Genomic DNA, 22525 nt, shown 5'->3' with positions numbered 1-22525 from the left:
GCCGGTGGGGTTGTTCCTGAAGTCACACGCAGAATTGTCAGGGCTCTGACAGGGCTGTTCAAAGCCGCGAGCCCTTCCCTTCCACGTGCAGAGGCGTAGGGACTCTCTGGCCTCCTGCTGCCACTCCCAGATGCTGGGAGGCACCTCAGCCCTGTGGTGTGGTGCCCATCTGAGATGCCTCATGGCATGAGGTATGGACATAGGGACCCTGGTTCACGGAAGGACATCCCAGTGCGGCATCCAGGTGGTTTCCCAGAGGATGTTCCTCTCAAAGTCAAGTTACCCGAAGACAGAGTGCGTCCCACAAGACTTTGTGGACGCTCTGGGTGGCACTTGTGCTCAACTCGGGTTCCTCTCCCCACATGCACATGATGTGCATGCTTGAGTCTCCTCCATGCAATGCAATCAAGGACTTCTGACCTAATCAGGTGGCACTTTCTCAGCTCGCTGTGGCTCCATCAAAGATGTCCCTGAGGCTCCAGGGGAACCTGCTGTGAAACAAGCTGAAGTCATGACTGATGTTTCCTCCGTCAGCTGTTGGGGGGGACATTCCTTTCCGGCAGTATCATTTCCCCTATCAGAGGCAGAGTTAGGTCCCAGAACGACCTCTTCTTTTCCACCTATGAGACAGGACACCCAGACAATGAAAGGGAGGAATCTCCTGTACCCCTGCAAACCACAGTGCACATTTGAAGTGCCAGAGGTGGCCCAAGGCATGTGCAGGTATCTCTAAACTTTGATGGAGCAGTTCAGAGGGACAGGGCAGCGTCTGGGGCCATCATTTTGGAGGCTCTTGGAGCATTGCTTTGGGCAGCTGAAGTGACAGCAGATGGCCACCTTTAGGACAATGAAGCCTGTTCCTGCTCACTATGTACAGGGCAGCCTATAGAGCTATTCCTCTGAGCAAATGGAGTCATTGCCATCTGAAGAGCTACGTCTCTCTCTCTTCTCCACCAGCTGTCTTTACCAGATCTCCATTGGCAGTTAGGGCTGGGTTCTCACTGGCACCCCTACAATGCCCAACCGAATTCAGGGCAGCTGCCCAATTTCAAGGTTAACTCCATCCTGTGGAGCTGCCTGAGGTGCCAGGGCTCTCCAGCACAACTGCGTGCAGCCGGCAGGGACAGCACAGGACTTGCGCGAACATCATCCCCATTCAGAGCAGCCGTGTAAGAGACCCCAAGAGACCTTCTGAGGCGTTCAGTGCTTTCCTTCAAGCAACTGCAGTGAGGCAAGTGCTGTCCCATCTCAATCCAGTAGATGCAGGGAGTGCTTCTCCCACATCCCTCAGTCATCCCTTTGATGATGCAGTCAAGGAACAGAGCAATGATTTTCACAGTGTTCCTGGATCTCAGGATACCCATAGCCAAGGACACTTGCAAAAGCCCCTTGTCCTGCCTGGAGATGAGCTTCACCTGCACCACAGGCCCTCTGGGGCTGCAGAGACCCCGCAGACACAAAGCCCTCTCCTGCTGGGGCTGCAGAGTCCAGCCCTGCTTCTCTCTCGTCCTGAGGAGAGCAGGGATTGATCTCCTCGTTTCCCCTTTACATTGCCATCTGCCATCCCCCCCAGCATGCTCTGACGCAAACCTTTTGCCTGCACGGTACTTGGGCACTTGGTAACAGCTGGCTTTGTTGCACGCCTGAGCTTGGCCCTGGTGCCACGACTGAGGTCCAGCACATCTCTGCTCTGACACAAAGAACCTATAATGAAGGAGAGGAAGGGGACCAACCCTTATTTAACCAACCTGAGGAAGTCTTGGGCTCACCAAGGACTTAACGTCTTACTGGGGACATCAATGACCCTGTGTATTGCGTTTACATGGCTAGGTTTTTGTAGGGGTGAGGGGGCTGCAGAGGTGGCTTAGGAGAAAAGGGATCAAGAGGTGACTCCATGTGAGAGAGAGGCACTTTCAGCTGGCTCCAAAGGGGACATGCCACTGCCCAAAGCTGAGCCAGTAAGCAATTCTCGTGGCACCTCTGTGATAGCATATTGAAGCAAGGCTAAACAGCAGTGTGCAGTCACTGTAAGAGAGAGGAGTGAGACACATGGAGAGAAACAGCCCTGCAGACAGCAAGGCGAGTGGAGAAGGAGGGGCAGCGGGAGTGAAGCTGGGTGGGCACATGGCAGCCAAAAGTCAGCCCAGCACCCCCTGACATTCCCAGGAGAGCACGGTGCAAATGCTCCTTTAGGTGTCTGGAGGCTCTTTGCCTCAGCTTTTTAGCACAGCTGCCAGATGGGCCAAGCAAGGCGATGCTCACCTGGATCAGAAAACCTGTGTCATCCTTGTCAGCCTTGGCTCTAGTAGCAAAGAAAGAGTGGAGTCTCAGCTCCCGAGGGAGTGAGGACGAAGAGCAGAGTGCAGATTCCAGGTCTCAGGGTGGCAGACATTGGCCTGTTCTGGGAACTTTCCGTTCAGGCTGGAAGTGACCTTGCAAGATTTCTATAGACCAACATTCTACGCAAAGCAGGGTCACAGCAGAAAGTGCCTGCAGCATTTGGGTGCTGCCAGTTGTTAGGGAGTTCCCGCAAACTCCAGATGCTTTCAATGATGATGGAGAGTGGCTTTACTGTGGCATCGTCCTGCCCTCTCAGCTCCCTCGGATGCCACCCCTCCAGTCCCATAGACTGGTAAGGATTGTGTTTGCTCAAGTAACTCCTGACTCTATCCAAATTCACCACGGTTTTTTTTCCCTCCAGAGTCCTGCCTCAAGGCACAAAGGCCTGGGAGAGCTTGCTGGAGGCGACCAAGGCAAGAAGGACACAGAGAATCTCAGATTCATCTACACCTGCTGTTACTAAATTCCAGCAGTGGCCACTCATTCTCTTTGTTTCTTCTTTAACTGTTCCTGAAGCAGCAGCCTCTCCTCTTGGTGCCCTTGAACCCTTGCCTTGCAAGGGTCTACACTTGGGAAGCTCTAGCTTACCTAAAGCCATCCCCATTTCTCCTCTAGAGACCCAGCATCTGTAGTCTGGCTTCAGTCTTTTCTCACTCCCCTTGGGAGCTGAGACCCCACTATTTCATGGTCGCTACAGCCCAGGCTGACATTTTCACACCCCTGATCAGAATTCCCTCTGAATTGACTGGACTCGGCAACACCTTTGTTGGCCTACCTTGCGCCTGTGCAAAGATGTTGTCCCAAGAGATGCAGAAACCTGCTGGACAGTATGCATGCTGCTGTGTTCCCCTTCCAGTGGTGTCAGGGTCATTAATGTCTCCAATAAGACCTGGGGTCATTATTCTGGAGAGTTCCTTGTGTTGCTTAAATAGGCAAATGAGTGGAGATCCCAGTGTGATGGGCTTCCTGTTCCTGAACTGCTCTGCATCGACTGGATGGAGGTGGGTCAGCCCCTGCCTCATTGCCCTCGTGGGATTCAGTTGCCGGCCAACAGAAACTGAATCTATGAGACATGGCATCTGGAGTGTGTGTCTCGCACCCACTCTGAAGGCAATGCCTTTCCCGTAGGTCCTGTGCAGTCCCTGCCGGCCACCTGCAGTTGTGCTGGAGAGCCCTGGCACCTCCTGTAGCACAACAGGCCTGTCCATGGCCATTGAGTAGCTGCCCTGAATTAGGTTAGGTGATGTGGGGATGTCCATGAGACATCTGCCGTTACAGTCAGTGGGGATCTAGTATACACGGCTGATGGAGAAGATGGATGAGGTCAATGGCAATGAGTCCATCTGGTCCCCTGACTACCTCAGAAGGCTGCCCTGGGTTGAAAGAGTAGGGAAAAGTTCAGTTGTCCGAAATGTGGGCACGTGCTGGTGGCCAAAGGAATTCCTCATGAATCTCAAAGATGGTGGCACCAGATACTGCCCTGTCTCTATGAACTGCTCCGTTAGATCTTGCAGTTACCGGCACGTATCTTGGACCACGTCTGAGACCTGAAATGTCAGTAGGTGTTTGAGTCTGAAGAGCTCACTGCTGGCCTCCATCTCCAGGAATGACACTGGGAGCTGAGACCAGCAGCTCCCATGCAGCAGGTGCCTATTTTGTGCCCACCTGAAGAGAGGCAAGAGGAATCCCCCCTCCTGTGGGATTGTGACAGCCCTAAGTGAGAGCTGAGTCCACTTCACACCCAGGACTACAAACCAAGGAGGAGATGCCTCAATTGACGAAGCCGACTGCCTTCGCTCAGCGGGGGCAAAGGAGATCTGGCACTGTCCAGGTTTCCTGTCTCATACCAGAAGGAACAAGACCTTTCTCGTGTGCTGCTCTCTCTGATAGCAGAAATTACCTGGCTGGAAAAAAGCGTCTCTCCAGAGGTGCAAGAGAGACCACACAGTATTACTTCAGTCTCTTTCCCAGTAGGTTCCCCTGGAGGCACAGGGACACCTCCAGGGAGCCCCGAGGAGGCAGAGAAAGTGACGTCTCGGGCTGGTCCTCTGCGTCTGAGCTGGGCTGGGCTCCTGGCATGGAGGGAGCTCGTGGCAAGCGGGCAGCGCTGCAGAGAGACGGCTCTGCCCAGGAGCAGCTCCTCTGCAAAGGGCAGCAGGGCTGAGGGCACTGCCTGCAGGTAACGAGGGGAGACGTGTGAGGCCAGCGGATCTTAAAGGCAGCCTGGGGTGGGAGGGTGCTGAGAGCTCACTGGGAGAAATCCTCACAGCCTTTGCACAGTCTCTGGCTGCAGGGCATTGAATCTGCAGCTGCTGGAGGGATCTCCAGAAGCTGGAACAACCCCCAGCCTACGGGATCTGCAAGTACCACTCTCACGGTTTCTCTAGTTTCGAGGAGAAGGACGACGTGTGGAGCAGGGCTTCCCTGCTGCACCGTCAGAGGGACAGGGCATGATGTGTCTCTGCTGCAGTATAATGCAGAGAGGCTCCCTGGAGCAGTCTCCTAAAGCTGGCATAGCCCATGGCTAATGTGATCTGTCAGGAAGGCTCTCAAGGCTCCGTCGGTGTTGAGAAGGATGTGCTCGAGAGCAGGGCACCCCTACCACATCACCAAAGGCACAGGGCATGTTGGCTGCCTTCTCCCAGGGACGGCTGCCGGGCTGTGAAGGTGGGTGTGCGTGCAGGGGTGCTCAGGGCTGTCCTTCAGAGCAGGGTCCCCGTGTCCCAGGGAACTGTGTGCTGGGCCAGGGACTCTGCTGCCTGCCAGGGTCAGCTCTCAGCCTGCCCGGGGAGCTCCCCATGGCGCTGCGGGGAGAAGCTGTGGGTGGAAGGAGTGACCCCAGTCATGTCATGGCAGGGTCCTTCTGCAGTTGTGAGGGTGCTGCATGGGTCGTGTTTCCTCCCAGCTCCAGATCACCCCCAGGACATTTGCAGAGGGTCCTTTTGGAGAAGGACTTCAAGGCAGCATTTACCTGAAAGAAAGAGGGTCCCTGCTTGGAGTTTTCCACTCCTTCTTTGCTGGATGGGTTGTGAGAGAGAGGATTTTACTTCTCCGTTCTGGAGAAGGCAATGATACCCTGGTTCTAGCAGGATCTTTTCTAAGCTGCTTGTTAGCGCTTGCAGGCACTTGCCCTGAGGGCAGAGCTGAGCACACAGCAGGTGTGGTGGGTTCTCTGAGCACTGAAAGGGAGGAGACCTGGGGACAATGACACAGCCCCAGGCAGAGACAGCTCCGGGTGGCAGAGACATGGGCAGAGAGTGAAAGGGAGCTACTGCAGGAAAGGTGATGGGAGAGGGGATTCCAGGCCCTCCCTGCCATCCCTTGCAGTGCAGGTGCCTTCCCTGGAGACATTCCGTGGTCTCCTCTCCCCACACAGTAGAGTCCTCCATCCCTGACTATCCCGGGTATTAAGTCCTGAGTGTCCTTCCCAGCAGCCCAACCACCAAAGAGGAGAAATCCTTGAGTGTCTGACTGTGTCTCCCTGTCCTGACTCTCTTGGCAGGAGAACTTTGGCATGTTCCCCTTTTGCCCCTTCTGCCCTTGTTCTTTCCCTTCTTTTCACTGTGGTGGGGCGTGAGGTTTCGGGTGCAGCTCAGACACTGATGCTGCACGTCCGGTCATGCTGGTGTATCCAGGGAGGAAAAGCATCCAAATCCACTTGTGTTTTGGGCTCTGGGGACTGCAGTGTGTGGGGCTGAGAGCAAGCCGGCCCTGTGGGCAGGATACTCCATCTTTAGGCTAGTTGGCTCTTTCCCAGGAGTGTCCTGCTTGGCTGCACGCTGCCCTCCAGAAGGGCTCAGCTCTCCCGTGGCGTCCCTGTGTCGTCTAGCAGCCCCACGGAGTAGACATGTCAGTGCCAAGGCCACGTAAATCCAGCTGGAGGGCTTAATGTAGGCAGCTGCAGTGAGCCCCCTGTGTCCCTGGCTGGGAGGGGAGAGCTGAGATCCTCCTGGGGTCCAATGAGCTCAGGTGAGGGGCTGGGAGAACTGCGCTTGTAAATGGGACTCCTCTGCTCTCAGCAGTGTCCAGGTTCTTCTCAGGGGAATGTCTGCTTGGGATCATCCTCCAGCTCAAAGAGGCAGCAGCACAGGGCAGCTGAGAGCAATTCCGATGGACAAACTCGCTGTCCTCGCTCTGCACTGAGGGACAGTCCCCTTGGCTCGTAGGACCCACAAGGTTTCACTTGCAGCACAGCAGAAATGCCAGGGATTTCTGCCTTAAAAACACTCCTCAGGTGTGGTGGGGAAACTACAACAGAACAACACCAACAACAAGGTGCCCTGTGCTCTGCCCTGCAGTCGGGTGACAATGCTGAAAAGCCCTTTGATGCCAGGAGTGGATTTAATCTGAGATCACCCCGTGTTCCTTTTTACCCATGGCTGTAGGGCAGGACTGAACCCTGCAGAGATCTCAGGAATCTGGTGGACTATCAGCCAGCACCAACCAGAGTGTACAAAAAGGACCTGCAAAAGGTCTTCCTGAAAGGAGAGAGCCAGTTTGGTGGGTTTCTAAGACCAATTGAATACTTTAGTTTGAGAGAAATCTTCCCCAACTTCTCACTGCTTTTCTTTCCATTAACAGGTCTCCAAGCCCAGGGGAAGAAAATGTCGAATGGCAGCTCCATCACCCAGTTCCTCCTCCTGGCATTTGCAGACACACCGGAGCTGCAGCTCTTGCACTTCTGGACCTTCCTGGGCATCTACCTGGCTGCCCTCCTGGCCAACGGCCTCATCATCACCACCATCGCCTATGACCACCGTCTCCACACCCCCATGTACTTCTTCCTCCTCAACCTCTCCCTCCTTGACATGGGCTCCATCTCCACCACTGTCCCCAAAGCCATGTCCAATTCCCTCTGGGACACCAGGGACATCTCCTATGCAGGATGTGCTGCACAGCTCTTGTTCTTCGTCTTCTTTCTTGCAGCAGAGTTCTGTCTTCTCACCATTATGGCCTATGACCGCTATGTGGCCATCTGCAAACCCCTGCACTACGGGACCCTCCTGGGCAGCAGAGCTTGTGTCCACATGGCAGCAGCTGCCTGGGGCACTGGGTTTCTCTATGCTCTCCTGCACACGGCCAATACTTTTTCCCTACCCCTCTGCCAGGGCAATGCCCTGGGCCAGTTCTTCTGTGAAATCCCCCAGATCCTCAAGCTCCCCTGCTCACACTCCGACTCCCTCAGGGAAGTTGGGCTTCTTGTGGTTGGTGTCTGTTTTGGCTTTGGTTGTTTTGTGTTCATCCTGCTGTCCTATGTGCAGATCTTCAGGGCCGTGCTGAGGATCCCCTCTGAGCAGGGACGGCACAAAGGCTTTTCCACGTGCCTCCCTCACCTGGCCGTGGTCTCCCTGCTTGTGAGCACTGGCACATTTGCCTACCTGAAGCCCCCCTCCATCTCATTCCATATTCTAGACCTGGTGGTGGCTGTGCTGTACTCAGTGGTGCCTCCAGCAGTGAACCCCCTCATCTACAGCATGAGGAACCAGGAGCTCAAGGATGCCCTGTGGAAACTGATGACCAGGTGATTTTCAGAAGCAATGAACTTCTTCGGTCTTGTTTTGGAAACCACTCAGAATGTAACTTGTTACAGGGCAAGCCCATCTTCTGTAGCTTTTGTTAGTTTTGGTTTGAGTTTGTGATTTTGGCATTGGTTTTCTTTGTATAATGCTGTCCACAAAGAAGTGTCATCATTTTTGCTGTTTGTAATTATGCATCTACCTTAATTTGTGAATCCCACAGACATTGTAAAAGAGGACCTGTGCTCTCTGTGTCTTTAAACAAAAGAAAGAATCTTCTAGCGACTTGTTTGCCCCAGATCCTTCCTTTGGGACCTGCTCTGGAGCTGCAGGGCTGTGCCTGTGAGCAGAGGTGGAGGGGAAAGGGTCTCAGCACAGCAGCACTGTCAGGGAGCCCCAGCCTTGCTCTTTTCAGACTTATTCTCTTTCTGTTTCCACACTCTCCTGCTGAGCGCAGGTGTTGCTGTAAGGACCGAGTGCTCTGGCAGCTCATACTCCTGCTGTGTGCTGTCCTGTCCCCACAGGCAGGGACAGGCACTGGGCGCTTCTCCGGCAGAGCTGGCCTCCCCAACAGCTCCTCCGTCAACGTCACACCGTGGCATTGCCGCAGGGCGGTGCCTGAAGGCTCAGGCCTTCTTCCAAAGTTGCTCTCAAGGAAATGCCCAGGAAAGTGCCCCGCAATCGAAAACACCTGTGTGCAGCTTAACTGTGTGAGTGTGCAGGCTGGGGACAAGCAGCAGGTCCCTCGCCCAGACAGGGCTCCTGGGAAAGACATGAAGGACCAGCAGAGCAGGTTCTTGTCAGGTCCTGTGTGTGCAGGACACCCCAGGGAAGCTGCCACAGGGCAATGGTCGCACACCTGAGTAGTAAGAACCACAGGCCTGAGCATAATGTGTGTGTGGTGAGATTAACCTGAGTGAGAACAAACACCATCAGCTGTTCCTGGGGGTTCCATTAAGGGCTGTGGGACAGACAGTGTCTGGAGGTCACTTCACTTGGAGGGTAATGTCCCCTGGGAAACCCCCTGAATGCAGCACTGGGATGGGCTTCCTTGACCCCAGGTCCCTGTGTCCATTCCTCACGCCGTGGGGCATCTCAGAGAGGTGCCGAGCAGGGAGACACAGCGCGGGGCTGAGGTGCTGCCGGCCTCTGGGAGTGGCAACGGGAGGCCATGGAGTCTGCTGCAGGGCCTCTGCCCGTGCCAGGGAAGGACTCGTGTCTCTGAGCAGCCCTGCCAGCGCCCTGACAGTGCTGGGTGTGTCTCCAGGAACAGCCTGTGTGCTTCTCAGTAAGAGACGAGGACAAAATAAGGTGAAAAAAATAATGGGTCAAAATAAAAGTAAGTAGAAAGAAGAAAAATCAACAAATAAAAAACATTAAAAAAAAAAGAAAAAGCTTAAAAGCAAAGGCCACATGCAGAAGAAAAGGCAAACCGAGGAAGATTTTTTTCTCTATTTCCCATCATCAGACAATGTCAAGTCACCTCCTGGGAGGCAAGGATTCAGTACATGTACTGGTTTTTATGGAAGACAAATGTGTTCAAAGCGAATGTCCTCCCAATTCCTTTCTCTCAGCTTTTATTGCTGAGAATGTTGCCACATTGCATGGAATATCCCTTTGGTCAATTCAGTAAAGCTGTCCCATCTATGGCCCATCCCAACCACTTGCCCACCCCGAGTGTACTACCTTTAGAGGAGGTTGGAGGGACAGCCTTCATGCAGTGCGAGCGCTGCTCAGCGATAGCCAAAACACTGGTGCGGTATCAGCACCATTCTAGGCACGAGTAGGAAGCACAGCAGGGTATGGCTGCTATGGGGAAAGTTAACTCCATCCCAGCCAGACCCGGTACAAGGGTGTTCAGGGGTCTCTTCCAACCTGAACCATTCCAGGGTTCAATGAATCTCTCCTTGGAGAGCTCTTTGAAGACAGAATAGAGAGAGGAAGAAGAAGAAACAGAGCGGCAGAAGTAGAGATGCAAAATGCACCATTCTAAATATAGAAGTTCCTCTGAGGAACATTTCTCCCCTCAAAATATTGGTAGGAAATCTGTGAGAGAAATTTGATGAAAGAAGCACCCTTTTTTCTGCTCAGGGACTGGGCCACAAGGAGGGTGATGGGTGGCTATGGACTCAGAATCACAGACTCATAGAATGATAGAATGTATTGGGTTGGAAGGGACCTTGAAAGGTTATCTAGTCCAAGCCCCCTGCAGTGAGCACGGACATCTTCAACTAGATCAGGTTGCTCAGAGCCTCATCCAGCCTGACCTTGAATGTCTCCAGGGATGGGGCCTCCACCCCCTCTCTGGGCAACCTGGGCCACTGTCTCACCACCCTCAGTGGAAAGAACTTCTTCCTAATGTCTAATCTAAACCTGCCCTGCTCTAGTTTAAAACCATTGCCCCTCTTCCTATTGCTACATACCCTTGCAAATGTCGAGCCATTGACCACTACCCTCTGGATGCCATCATCCAACCAATTCCACATCCACTGAACAGTCCATCCATTCAATCCATATCTCTCCAATTTAGAGAGAAGGATGTTGTGGGGGACTGTTTCAAAGGCCCTACGAAGCCCCGATATACAACATCTGTAGCTCTTCCGCTGTCGACTGATGTGGTCACTCCATTGTAGAAGGCCACTAGATTGGTCAGGCAGGACTTGCCCTTGGTGACGCCATGCTGGCTGTCTCGAATCACCTTGCTGTCCTCCATGTGCCTTAGCATAGCCTCTAGGAGGATCTGTTCCATGATCTTGCCAGGCACAGAGGTGAGGCTGACAGGGCCGTAGTTCGCAGGGTCCTCCTTTCTACCCTTTTTAAAAATGGATCTCATGGTAACAGCATCAGAAAAAAAAAATCCAAAAAAACCAAAAACAGTAAAAAAAACCCAACACAAATTTGAACATCGTGGGAGCACAACTGGGATGGACAGACTAGCACACTGATATCACCCTCAGGGACTGAGCAGCTGCCTTCTGCTTCCTCATCATCTGCAGGCACTACAGTGTGTCACCCAAGTCAGACCCTTGGGTCAGATGAACCATTTTTCAGTTCTCATAGACTATACTCATTATTTCTCCATCGACTCTGACAAGAGCCGAGTTACCCAGATATCCAGGCTGTGGACGGCATATTTCTCATGCAGTGACCACTTGGAGTAGTTCTACTGACCTCTCTCCATATTTGCCATTCTACAGCTTTGAGAGGAGGAAATCACCCTGCAGCGCCTGGCCCTGTCCATGGCTACTCCAAGCCATAGCACTGATTCCTCACAGCCTTTCTGACTTTGGTCTTTCCGTCCTGGTGGGAGATGATATTATTGTCTTAATCCTGAATTTGTTGGGAACCCAAAAGGAGAGACTGGAGGCTGTTGGGTTACATGTAGGGCTTCAGAGAAATCAGGGAGTGCATTAACCTCACGCAAGGGCAGGAGATACTTCCCGCTGGAAGGGGTTATTTGTGCTATTGGCCACACAGCCACCCAAGGCAGCTGGGGTAAGAATCACCCAACCAGGTTTTAGGCATTGGGGTGAAATGAATCTGCACAAATACAGAGATTTGCAGTGTAGTGACGTGACCCCGTCCTTTTTTCCTTCTCATGCACGCAGCTCAAATACAAGCTTTGTCTCCAGGCCCCTTCTGGATGTGAACCATCATGCAGACAGAACAAACAGTGTGAGCTCAGCCTCTCGGGGCAAACTTTGTCTAACATGGGGATAACGTGGGGCACAGGCCCAGGTTTGAACGCAGAGAAGTGGAGGTGCGGAGAAGCCTTTTGAGTTGCTGCACCATTGAGGTAAACCCAGATTGACTTGGCTTTTTTTCTGCTTCCCTGCGTTTTTGGGGTTTGTTTTTCATTCCCCTTCCACGAATTTAGCAGTTTTTCTTTAGCAGCTAAATCTCTTTTTTCAGTTTCTCCACTTTTTAAAGGCATAGCTGAGTCATGACTGACATCTCGTGATGGATGAGGGAAATGTCTCAGCCTGCAACTGGAAATAGGTGAAGTTGTGAGGAGATAAATGTGTTGCTTCAGACAACAACTGGTATGAATACAGCAAAAACAGAGAGTGAAGGTGAATAAGCAGGAAAAAAAGGAAACCTGCCCAGTCCATAGAGCTCTGCAGAAGGGGGCTGGAGCTGTACATAACATGAGGTGATACAAGTGGGATCACGACTTAGAGAAAATTTTTCAGCAAGGCTGTGTGAGAGAGGACCAGATAAACAAGAGACTCCACAGTGTGCGGAAGTGATGGGAAGAAAGGTCTTGGGGTAAAAGCGTGAGAAACAACGGGAGAGATTTGGGTTGCAGAGATTTGAAGTAGTCCTGTCCATGTCTGAGAAGGCTGAGTTTCAGAGACAAGGGAAAATAGAGAAACTCTCAGGCATGTTTTGGAATTCGTGGTACTATCACTAACAACAGAGAGGACGTTGCTGCAAGGCAACTCTTATTCTTCATGATGATGCACTAAAGCTCTTTTATTTCCTTCCTGACAGTTACTGTTACTTGTCAAAGTTGCTGTAATTTTCAGTAATTAGCCTCTAGCATGAAGTTCTTAGAACAGTGTTTTTGCTCTCGCTGCTATCTCTTTGTCACCATTTAAAGATTACGCCTCGTAGACAGAATTGCCCTGAATTCATGCCCGCTTTGTGTATTTTCTCCCTGGTTCCAGTAAGAGGTGGAGGCGGGGAATAGGGTAGTTGGTCCAGGCCAAGGTACAGATCCCAGATTTCTGGAAAGGCACAAAGGAAGGCAAATTTTTCATGTGGTGGTGTGACCGGTACCCACTGCTCCTGACCCCTGGAGTACCCTGACACAACACTGTGACCTGCATTTCCAGTCTGCTGAGTCCGAACTGTGCAGCAGAGATCCTAGAAGCTCTGAACTGCCTTCGTCTGCCCTGCGTTTCAGCACGTCAAATGAAAGTAACCGAGTCAAAGAGTTGGTTTTGAGCTTCTTCACAGCCTAAAGCGCCGCATGGGTAAGGAGACTGGCCAGGAAATGTAAATAATCAAAGGTAGGACGAGACACCTACAGAGCACAGGACAATGCCACCTTGAATTGTCCCAGGAGCTGAAGAAACCCTCACCTGTAGCTGACTCTCTTCTCCCAAGGAACACTGCAAGGCACAGGCTCATGGAAGGGTTTTTGGGAAAGGGGTTGATGGGGAAGCCTCTGGTCCAGCCTCTCACCAAAAGGTAGGGTTGTCAATCCCCAGGTCATGTTGGGTGACATTCTGGGGAGCTGAAAACCTCCAAAGATGGAGATAACAGAGAGTTGATGGGTGTCCTGCTGCAGGGCAACGTCCGCCTAGTCCGTGTTTCCTAATGCTCAGTATAAATCTCCATGGAGTATGCTTGCCGCTGTTGCCTCTGCCAAACGTCTGCCACAGCAGAAGAGTTTGCCTCCACTTTCCTCTCTCGAGGAAGATGTCACCTGCTCTTAGACTGCCCTGTGCCTCCCCTTCAGCAGACTGAAGAGGCCCAGTTGTCTCAGCCTCTCCACACAGCTCATGTGCTTCAGGCCCCTAACCCCATCCTCACAGACTTCCTCTGGACTTTCTCCAGTTTCTCCATCCTCCTTTCACAATGGGATCCATATATGGCATCCACCATAACTCCCACACCCTTCTCCCCAGGACACTCCTCAGCCACTCGGATCACAGCCTGTCCCAGTGCACGGGCTTTGTTCTGCCCCCAGTGCACACCTTGCCCCCTTTGCCTTATGAAACTTCACTCCAGGAGGTTTCATTTGGCCAAGTCCCCAAGTGCGTCAAGGTCCCTCTGGACTGAAAGGCCAAATCATCAGCATTTAAGGTTTGATGGACAGTGCCTCAAACCAGATAAGCATATGGGGAATTGCAGGATGCTACAGGTCATGAAAGAGAATGATTTGCTTTATGGATTTGCCACCCAAGTTTGAAAATCAGCACACCAACCACCTCAGATATACCCCAAGGTTGTAAGAAAAATGAAAAGCATGGCCAAGGGGGAATGGATGGACAGGGAAACCGTTCATTTTGGAGGGTAGTTGGATAAAAAAAGAGAAGCAATTGTCGTTTCAAGGAATGAAAAGGTCAGGGCTGTTTGGGGGCACCTCTGAAGCACCCTGGCACCTGATGTGAATTACTTCTGTGGTCAGAGACAACCTAAGAGCTTTCCCTAATTTGAAGAAATGAAGGGGAAGAAAGGACAGTCATATTTAGGCTGGAAGGGACGTTGGGAGGTGTCTCGAGCAGCCTCCTGCAGGGCCAGATGAGATTACTGAGGGCTTTCTCCAAACACATCCTGGTCACTTGCTAGAAGAGATCCAGTGCACGCTCCCTGGGAAACAGCTTCCAGCACTTGACTATCCTTATGCTGGAAAAGTTTCTCCCTGTATCTGCCCTGACCCTCTTGTTTGTCATCCCATTGCCTCTTGTCTTTGTGTCTTGTACCATGGACATGAGGCTGACTCAGTCTTCAGAATGAAAAGTCTGGGAAGATCATGGAACAGATCCTCCTAGAAGCTATGCTGCGGCATATGGAAGACATGGAGGTGATTCGAGACAGCCAGTATGGCTTCACCAGGCTCATGTCCTGCCTGACCAACCTAGTGGCTTTCTACAACGGCGTGACTGCATGAGTGGACAAGGGGGGAGCTATGGATATCATCTCTCTGGACTTCTGCAAGGCCTTTGACACGGTCCCACACAACATCCTTCTCTCTAAGTTGGAGAGATACAGATTTGATGGGTGGACTGTTCGGTGGATAAGGAACTGGCTGGATGGTCGCATCCAGAGGGTAGAGTGGTCAATGGCTCGATGTCCAGATGGAGAGGGGTGGCAAGCAGTGTCCCTCAGGGATCTGTACTGGGACCAGTGCTGTTCAACATCTTCATCAATGGCATAGACAGTGGGATCAAGTGCACCCTCAGCAGGTTTGCTGATGACACCAAGCTGAGTGGTGCGGTTGGCATGCCAGAGGGACAGGATATCATCCAGAGGGACCTGGCGAGCTAGAGAGGTGGGCCTGAGCAAACTTACAAAGTTCAACAAGGCCAAGTGCAAAGTCCTGCATTTGGGTCAGGACAACCCTCGTTATCAATACAGGCTGGGGGATGACTTGATAGAGAGCAGCCCTGTGGAAAAGGACTTGGGGGTCCTGGTGGATGAAAAGCTGGACATGAGCCAACAATGTGCGCTTGCAGCCCAGAAGGCCAATCGCATCCTGGGCTGCATCGAAAGAACCGTGGCCAGCAGACCCAGAGAGGGGATTCTCCCCCTCTACTCTGCTCTCATGAGACCCCACCTGGAGTATCGTGTTCAGCTCTGTAGCCCCCAGCACAAGAGGGACATGGACTTGTTGGAGCGGGTCCAGAGAAAGGCCCCGAAGATGATCCGAGGGCTGGAGCCACCTGGGACGACAGCAGCCTTGTTCAAGTCCGAGTTTTCTCCACTGCAGTCTGTAGCTCCATCTTTCACTCCATCAGCACTGGTATCCACAAGTTTTATGAAAACCAGTGCCAGCCTTGGCTGTCGCGACCATGAAATAGTGGGGTCTCACCTCCCAAGGAGAAGGAGAATAGAAGAATGCAGATGACAGACCTCAGAGGAGCAGACTTTGGCCTAGTCGTCTGACTTTTTGGTGGGGAGCCCATGTGAGCAGCACAGAAGGGCAGCAGAGGGTCTGCAGTACAGTGGTCTGCAAGGACAGCGTCTTTCAAGTACCAGAGTGTGTGGTCATACCCATAGTGAGGACAACAAGCAGAGCTACCAGAAGAAGAGCTGGGGGAAACCAGACACTCATGGGGAAGCCCCAGAGAAAAAAGGAAGCATGAAGAGGTGGATGCAAGGATGAAAACAAAGGAGGAATTGAGGAATATGGTTGGTTTTGGAAAAGCCAAAGCTCCCGTAGAGTTGACACTTGCAAGGGATTTGAAGGGCACAACAATGAGCAGTTACTCCTTCAGGAACAGCTAAAGAATAAACAAAGATAATGTGTGGTCATGGCTGAATTTGCAGAGAGTAGGTGTAGATAGGTACGAGGTACTCTTGGCCTGCGTCTTCACCAGCAAGGTCTCCCAGGTCTGTGTGCTTAAGAGGCAGAACCCCATGCGAACTCCAGCAGTGGAGGCAGATCAAGTCAGGGGCTACATGGGTTAGGTCAACCTTTGGTCGTCCATTGGACCAGATGGGATGAATCCAAGGTAGCTGAGAGACCAGGCTGATGTCAGAGCAGGGCTGCTCTGATCCAGTTTGGATCACTTTGCGTGGCTGGGCAGCAGCTCTGTGGAAATGGCCCTGTGGCTTCTTGAGCTTTATCAGGCCAAACAAGAGCCAGCAGCAAAGGCGGCCAACAGCATCTGAGGTAGGAGCACAGCCAGAAGAAGTGATTGTCCTGCTCTGCTCAGCACCTTTTACACCACACCCTGACCAGTGACAGTGAGACAATGGCAAACAGGAGCCAGCTCACTGGAGGGCCACTAAGGTGGTAGCCCTTCCGTTGTCCTTCAAGTGTTTGTGTGATTTCCCTAACAACAGCAGCATATACCACAACAAAAAAACATTAAAGCAACAACATCATTGATCGGCCTAAATATAAATACCTGCCCTGGAGCAGTCTACATCTGTGGTAGCCCCTCTGGGCAATGACAATGGAATCAAAGAATCAGCATCGCAGAACAGTAGGGGTTGGAAGGTTTGAAGAGGTAAGGTCTGTTCAGAGGATGTTCAGACTTCTGTGACACTGACTGTGAAAACATTCATGAGAGGCCTTTACCCTATTTACAACCACTAACCTGAAGCCCTACCACCACCTCTAAGTGAAGGTAGTAGGGTAGCAAACACTGAGGGAAATGGGCAAGACAAATTGGAGCAGGGCTGAGTAGAGAGGAAGGATCACCTCCACCGACCTGCTGGCAGTGCTCTTCCTAGTGCAGCCCAGAAAGCCATTGGCCACCTTTGCTGCAGAGGTGCAAAGCCTGGAGAAGAGAAGGCTTTGGGGAGACCTAATATCAGCCTTCCCACATCTTCTTGGCTGTCACCATGAAAAAGGCTCTTCACTGTTCTGTGTGATGGGAGGATGAGGGCCAATGGCATCAGCTGAAACAAATGAGCAAAACTTTATACCTGTCAAGACAGTCAAACACTGGAGAAGATTTCCCAGAGAGCTTGTGTCATCTCCACCCTTGGAGGTTTTCAAACCCAAAATGAAGGAAGCCCTGAGCAACCTGGTCTGACCCCGTAGCTGATGCTGCTATGGGCAGGAGGGTGGTCTAGAGATCTCCTCAGCTTCCTTCCAGCATGAATGATTCTGCGTTTCAATCCACCATCTTTCCTTCATGAGGGGAGGGAAATCAGTCAGGTTCCTGGTGACCATGGAAGTCAACCAGAAAGTGTGGTCAGACGATCAGGGACTTTCTTGTCGCACTCCAGGCATGGTTGCTCAGATGCAGGGCTGCTTGGCAGGTCCCCCCAAACAGCCCTGATCCTTTCCATTGTTTCACCGTTTCTTTTTCCCTCTTTTCCCACTCAAAAGTTTTTCCCCTTGACCATCCCTGTACCCTCCCATGGGCAAATAGCCCATCTCTATTTCCTCTTTCCTCCATGGTCCTAGTTTGGCTTCCTTTGTACTTTCATTTCATGTTTCCGAGCTTCTCACCATGGGAATGTGTACCTTGGTGAACAATGGCATTGATCAAGTGCCTCCTTTGATTATCTGTAGTGTCCTGCGATTCCTCATGCTGTTATCTTGTCAGAGGCAGCACATGTCAGGGAGAGCCATCTGCAGGCACACATGAACGACTGGCCCAATGGAGCTTCATTCCTGGGGGACCCTGATAAACTCTGGGATTCAGCAAATGGAAAACTCACACAGTTTTACAAGGAGAAGTGGTCAGACCTTTCCTGGGGGCAGGATCACCCCACAGGTGAGGGCATGCTGTGACCTGACTGGCCGAGGACTGACCCCGAGGAGAAGGGCCTGGGCATTACGAGGGATGCAACTTTAGCCAGTGGTACATGCGGACCGTGAACTGAACTAGCTGCACACAGGGCTGCATTAGGGGGCACGTGGCCACCAAGACAAGGCATTTATCTTGTCTGAGGGCAATAAAGAAAGATTTCAGGGCCTTGGGATGGCTTGTCAAGGGTTCAGGAATACAAATTGCGTTCTCGTCTGCCTTCCAGTTTTGGGGACTGATGAATGTGTAAACAAGAAAATCAGACAGATCAACACCTGGCTCCAAAACTGGTGCGACGAGTAAGGTTTTGGGTTCAGTGATCATAGTTTAATCTACAGGACACCGGGCTTGCTTGCTAAGAATGGGAAAACCCTGTCCCAAAAGGGGCAAAGGGGACTAGGCCAAGAGTTAGCAAGGCTCATGGACAGGGCTTTAAACTCGTATCGAAGGGGGAAGGGGATAATACCAGGCCCACTAGTAATGAGCCTAGGGATAAAGGGCCAAGGATGGGGGTGAAATTGGTAGTCCAGCGGAAGTGCATCTACACGAATGCACGCAGCATGGGCAACAAACGCGATGAGCTAAGCCATTGTGCAGCAGGACAGCTCTGATGTAGTCGCCATCACGGAAACGTGGTGGGATGACTGTCACGACTGGAATGCTGCAATGAATGGCTATAAGCTCTTCAGAAGGGATTGGCAAGGAAGGAGAGGTGGGGGTGTGGCTCTGTACACCAGGGAATGTTTTGATTGTATAGAGCTAGATTCCAGTGATGGTAAAGTCGAGTGTTTATGGGTAAGGATGAAGGGGAAGGCAAATAAGGGAGATCTTGTGCTGGGAGTATGCTATAGACCACCCAACCAGGATGAGGAGACGGATGAGGTATTCTATAAGCGGCTGGCTGATGTCCCGCAATCGCCAGCTCTTGTTCTGGTCGGGGACTTCAACCTGCCAGGTATCTGCTGGAAATATAACACAGCAGAGAGCAGGCAGGCTAGGAGGTTCCTCGAGTGCGTGGAAGAGAACTTCCTGACACAACTGGTAGGTGAGCCTACCAGGGGAGGTGCCTTGCTACACCTACTGCTCACAAACAGAGAAGGACTAGTGGGAGATGTGGTGGTCCGAGGTTGTCTTGGGTTTAGTGATCATGAAATGGTCAAGTTTTCAATTTGTAGTGATGTAAGGAGGGGGGTTAGTGAAACCTCCACCTTGGACTTCTGGAGGGCGGACTTTGACTTGTTCAGGACACTGGTTGAGAGAGTCCCTTGGGAGACAGCCCTGAAGGGCAAAGGGGTCCAGGAAGGCTGGACGCTCTTCAAGAAGGAAATCTTACAGGCCCAGGAGCAGGCTGTCCCCAAGTGTCGCAAGTCTAAAGGTCGGGGAAACTGGTCAGTCTGGATGAATAAGGATCTTCGCATGGGACTTAGGAATAAAAGGAGGGTTTACCCCTTTTGGAAGAAGAGACAGGCAACTCAGGAGGAGTACAGAGATCTCCTTAGGTTATACAGAGAGAAAATTAGGAAGGCAAAAGCCCAGCTGGAGCTCAACTTGGCCACTAATATTAAGGACAACAAAAAACACCCCATGGTGTTCAGCCTCCTGAGCTGGAAGATAAGGATGGAGAGCAGAACAACTCACCCATAACCCAGGAGGAAGTAGTCAATGATCTGCTTCTGCACCTAGACGTACATAAGTCTATGGGGCCAGATGGGATTCACCCAAGAGTACTCAGGGAGCTGGCGGGAGAGCTCACCAAGCCTCTCTCCATCATTTATCAACAATCCTGGTCAACAGCGCAGGTACCAGATGACTGGAGGGTGGCTAATGTTATGCCCATCTACAAGAAGGGTCGGAAGGAGGATCTGGGGAACTACAGGCCTGTCAGCCTGACCTCGGTACCAGGAAAGATCATGGAGAGGATCATCATGAGTGAGCTCTCACGGCAAGTGCAGGGCAGCCAAGGGATCGGGGCCAGCCAGCATGGGTTTAGGAAGGGGAGGTCCTGCTTAACCAACCTGATCTCTTTCTATGACCACGTCACCCGCCTTCTGGATGCGGGGAAGGCTGTGGATGTTGTCTATCTGTGCTTTGATAAGGCCTTTGACACCGTCTCGCACAGCATTCTCCTGGAGAAGCTGGCGAATCCTGGCATAGACAAGTGTACTCTTCGCTGGGTTAAAAACTGGCTGGATGGCCGTGCCCACGGAGTTGGGATTAATGGGGTGAAATCCTCTTGGCGGCCGGTCACCAGTGCTGTCCCTCAGGGCTCAGTTTTGGGGCCAGTTTTGTTTAATATCGTTATCAATGATGTGGATGAGGGGATTGAGTGCACCCTCAGTAAGTTTGCAGATGACACCAAACTAGGTGGGAGTGTTGATCTGCTTGAGGGTAGGAAGGCTCTCCAGAGGGACCTGGACAGGCTGGATCGATGGGCCAAGGCCAACTGTGTGAGGTTTAATAAGGCCAAGTGCCGGGTCCTGCATTTCGGTCACAACAACCCCAAGCAACGCTACAGGCTTGGGGCAGAGTGGCTGGAAAGCTGCCCGGCAGAAAAGGACCTGCGGGTGCCGGTGGACGGCCAGCTTCACATGAGCCAGCAGTGTGCCCAGGTGGCCAAGAAGGCCAACAGCATTCTGGCTTGTATCAGGAATAGCGTGGCCAGCAGGAGCAGGGAAGTGATGGTGCCTGTGTACTGGGCACTGGTGAGGCCTCACCTCGAGTGCTGTGTTCAGTTCTGGGCCCCTCTGTAGAAGAGGGACATTGAGGTGCTGGAGCGTGTCCAGAGGAGAGCGACCAGGCTGGTGAGGGGTCTGGAGACCAGGGCATATGAGGAGAGGCTGAGGGAGCTGGGCATGTTTAGCTTGGAGAAGAGGAGGCTGAGGGGAGACCTCATTGCCCTCTACAACTCCCTGAAAGGAGGGTGGAGAGAGGTGGGTGTTGGCCTCTTCTCCCAGGGGAATAATGACAGGAGCAGAGGAAATGGTCTGAAGCTGCGGCAGGGGAGGTTTAGGTTAGATATTAGGAAGAATGACTTTACTGAAAGAGTGGTCAGGCACTGGAACAGCCTGCCCAGGGAGGGGGTCAAGTCACCATCCCTAGAGCTATTTAAGAAACGTCTAGATGTGGCACTTCAGGGCATGCGCTAGTGGCAGAGACTGTAGTTTGTTTGGTTGGACTCAATGATCTTAAGGGTCCTTTCCAACCACGAAGATTCTGTGATTCTGTGGTTTCAGCAGACCTGCTGATCTGTTAGTCTCAGTCTCTTGTCCAAACTTAACATCTGCTTTTCCATTTCTCTCCCCTCCCCAACACTCACCAGCAGTAGGAAACTCAAAGCACAAACTCAGGAAAGATCTTTGCCATTATAGGAATTTCTGCATTAACAACAGTCACGACAACTCCCCTCAGAAATGTCCTGGGGGTGATGTGGAATTGTGAATAGCCATGACCCATGCAGCACCCTCAACAGCAGAAGGACTCTGCCCTGCTCGGGGTCACTCCTTCCACCCACACCTTCTCGCTGCAGCGCTGTGAGGAGCTCCTTGGGCAGGCTGAGAGCTGACCCTGGCAGGCAGCACAGTCCCTGCCCCGGCACACAGCCCCCTGGGGTGCAGGGACCCTGCTCTGAAGGACAGCCCTGGGCACCCCTGGCTGCACACCCACCTTCACAGTCCTGCAGCCGTCCCTTGAATAAGGTGTCTGTGATGCCGTGTCCCTCTGAGGGTGTAGCGGGGCAGCCCTGCTCTGCAGTACATCCTTCCTCTCACTAAGGAAATTCTTCGAGTCATCCTGCCAGATTCTAGATTCTTTCTGCCTCAGGGTGGGATGTGCCACCTCCAGGAGACTCTTTCAGGATACTCATCTGCATTGCCCAGCTGCCGGGTACTTGCTGTGTCGGGGCGTGAAGACCTCTCCCTCAGTGAACTCCCAGTGTCCTCCCAGTACTCTCAATCCCTTCATCCCCCAGCCTGTATTGATACCAGGGCTTGCCACCACCCAGGTGCTGGACCTTGCACTTGGCCTTTCTGAAGCTCGTAAGGTTCACATGGGCCCACTTCTTGAGCTTATCCGGGTCCCTCTGGATGGCATCCAATCCCTCAGATGTGTCAACTGCACCCCTCAACTTGGTGTTGCCTGCAAACTTGCTGAGGGTGCACTTGATCCTTCTCTCTGTGTCGTTGATGAAGATACTAGAATCAAAGAATCATAGAATTGCCTGGGTTGGAAGGGACCTTTCAGATCACCAAGTCCATCCACCAGCCTAACGCTGACAAAACCCATCACTAAACCATATCTCTAAGCACTACGTCTGCCCATCTTTTAAATACCTCCAGGGATGGTGCCTCAACCACTTCCCTGGGCAGCCTGTTCCAATGCTTGATAACCCTTTCAGTGTAAAAAAGTTTCCTAATATCCAGTCTAACCCCCTGGCGCAACTTGAGGCTGTTTCCTCTTGTCCTGTCTCCTGTTACGTGGGAGAAGAGATCCAATGGCTCTTCAATGGCTCCCTTTCTTCAATGACTGATGGCTGAGGAGGACCCTGTCTGTTATCCGGAATCCTGTTCCCATCCATTGCTGAGTCCAAACTGAAACTTCCCCAGAGCCTGCTGGTGACATCTTCCTGGGAACTTGATACATTTTTTTATCTGTTGTATCAATATCATTATTTCCTTTTTATTTTATTATTATATTTTATTGAAGTAGGGGAGTTCTTTCTAAACTCATAAA

The 22525-nt window shown here is 52.1% G+C and overlaps 1 protein-coding gene across 1 annotated transcript; it reads left to right on the top strand.

Moving 5' to 3' along the window:
• Positions 1-643: 643 nt before the first annotated feature.
• LOC134527062 (olfactory receptor 14I1-like) lies at positions 644-7328 on the top strand (the record flags this gene model as incomplete). Its single annotated transcript, XM_063359400.1, has 2 exons — positions 644-663; positions 6959-7328. Coding segments are annotated over exons 1-2 (390 nt in total), but the record flags the coding sequence as incomplete, so codon positions are not given.
• Between the last annotated feature and the right edge of the window lie 15197 nt (positions 7329-22525).

The sequence above is a fragment of the Chroicocephalus ridibundus genome, chromosome 25 (genome assembly GCF_963924245.1).
Source record: "Chroicocephalus ridibundus chromosome 25, bChrRid1.1, whole genome shotgun sequence".
Classification (NCBI taxonomy): Eukaryota; Metazoa; Chordata; class Aves; order Charadriiformes; family Laridae; genus Chroicocephalus; species Chroicocephalus ridibundus.
Note: the sequence above shows the minus strand (reverse complement) of the source record. Positions and strands in the feature narration are given on the sequence as shown.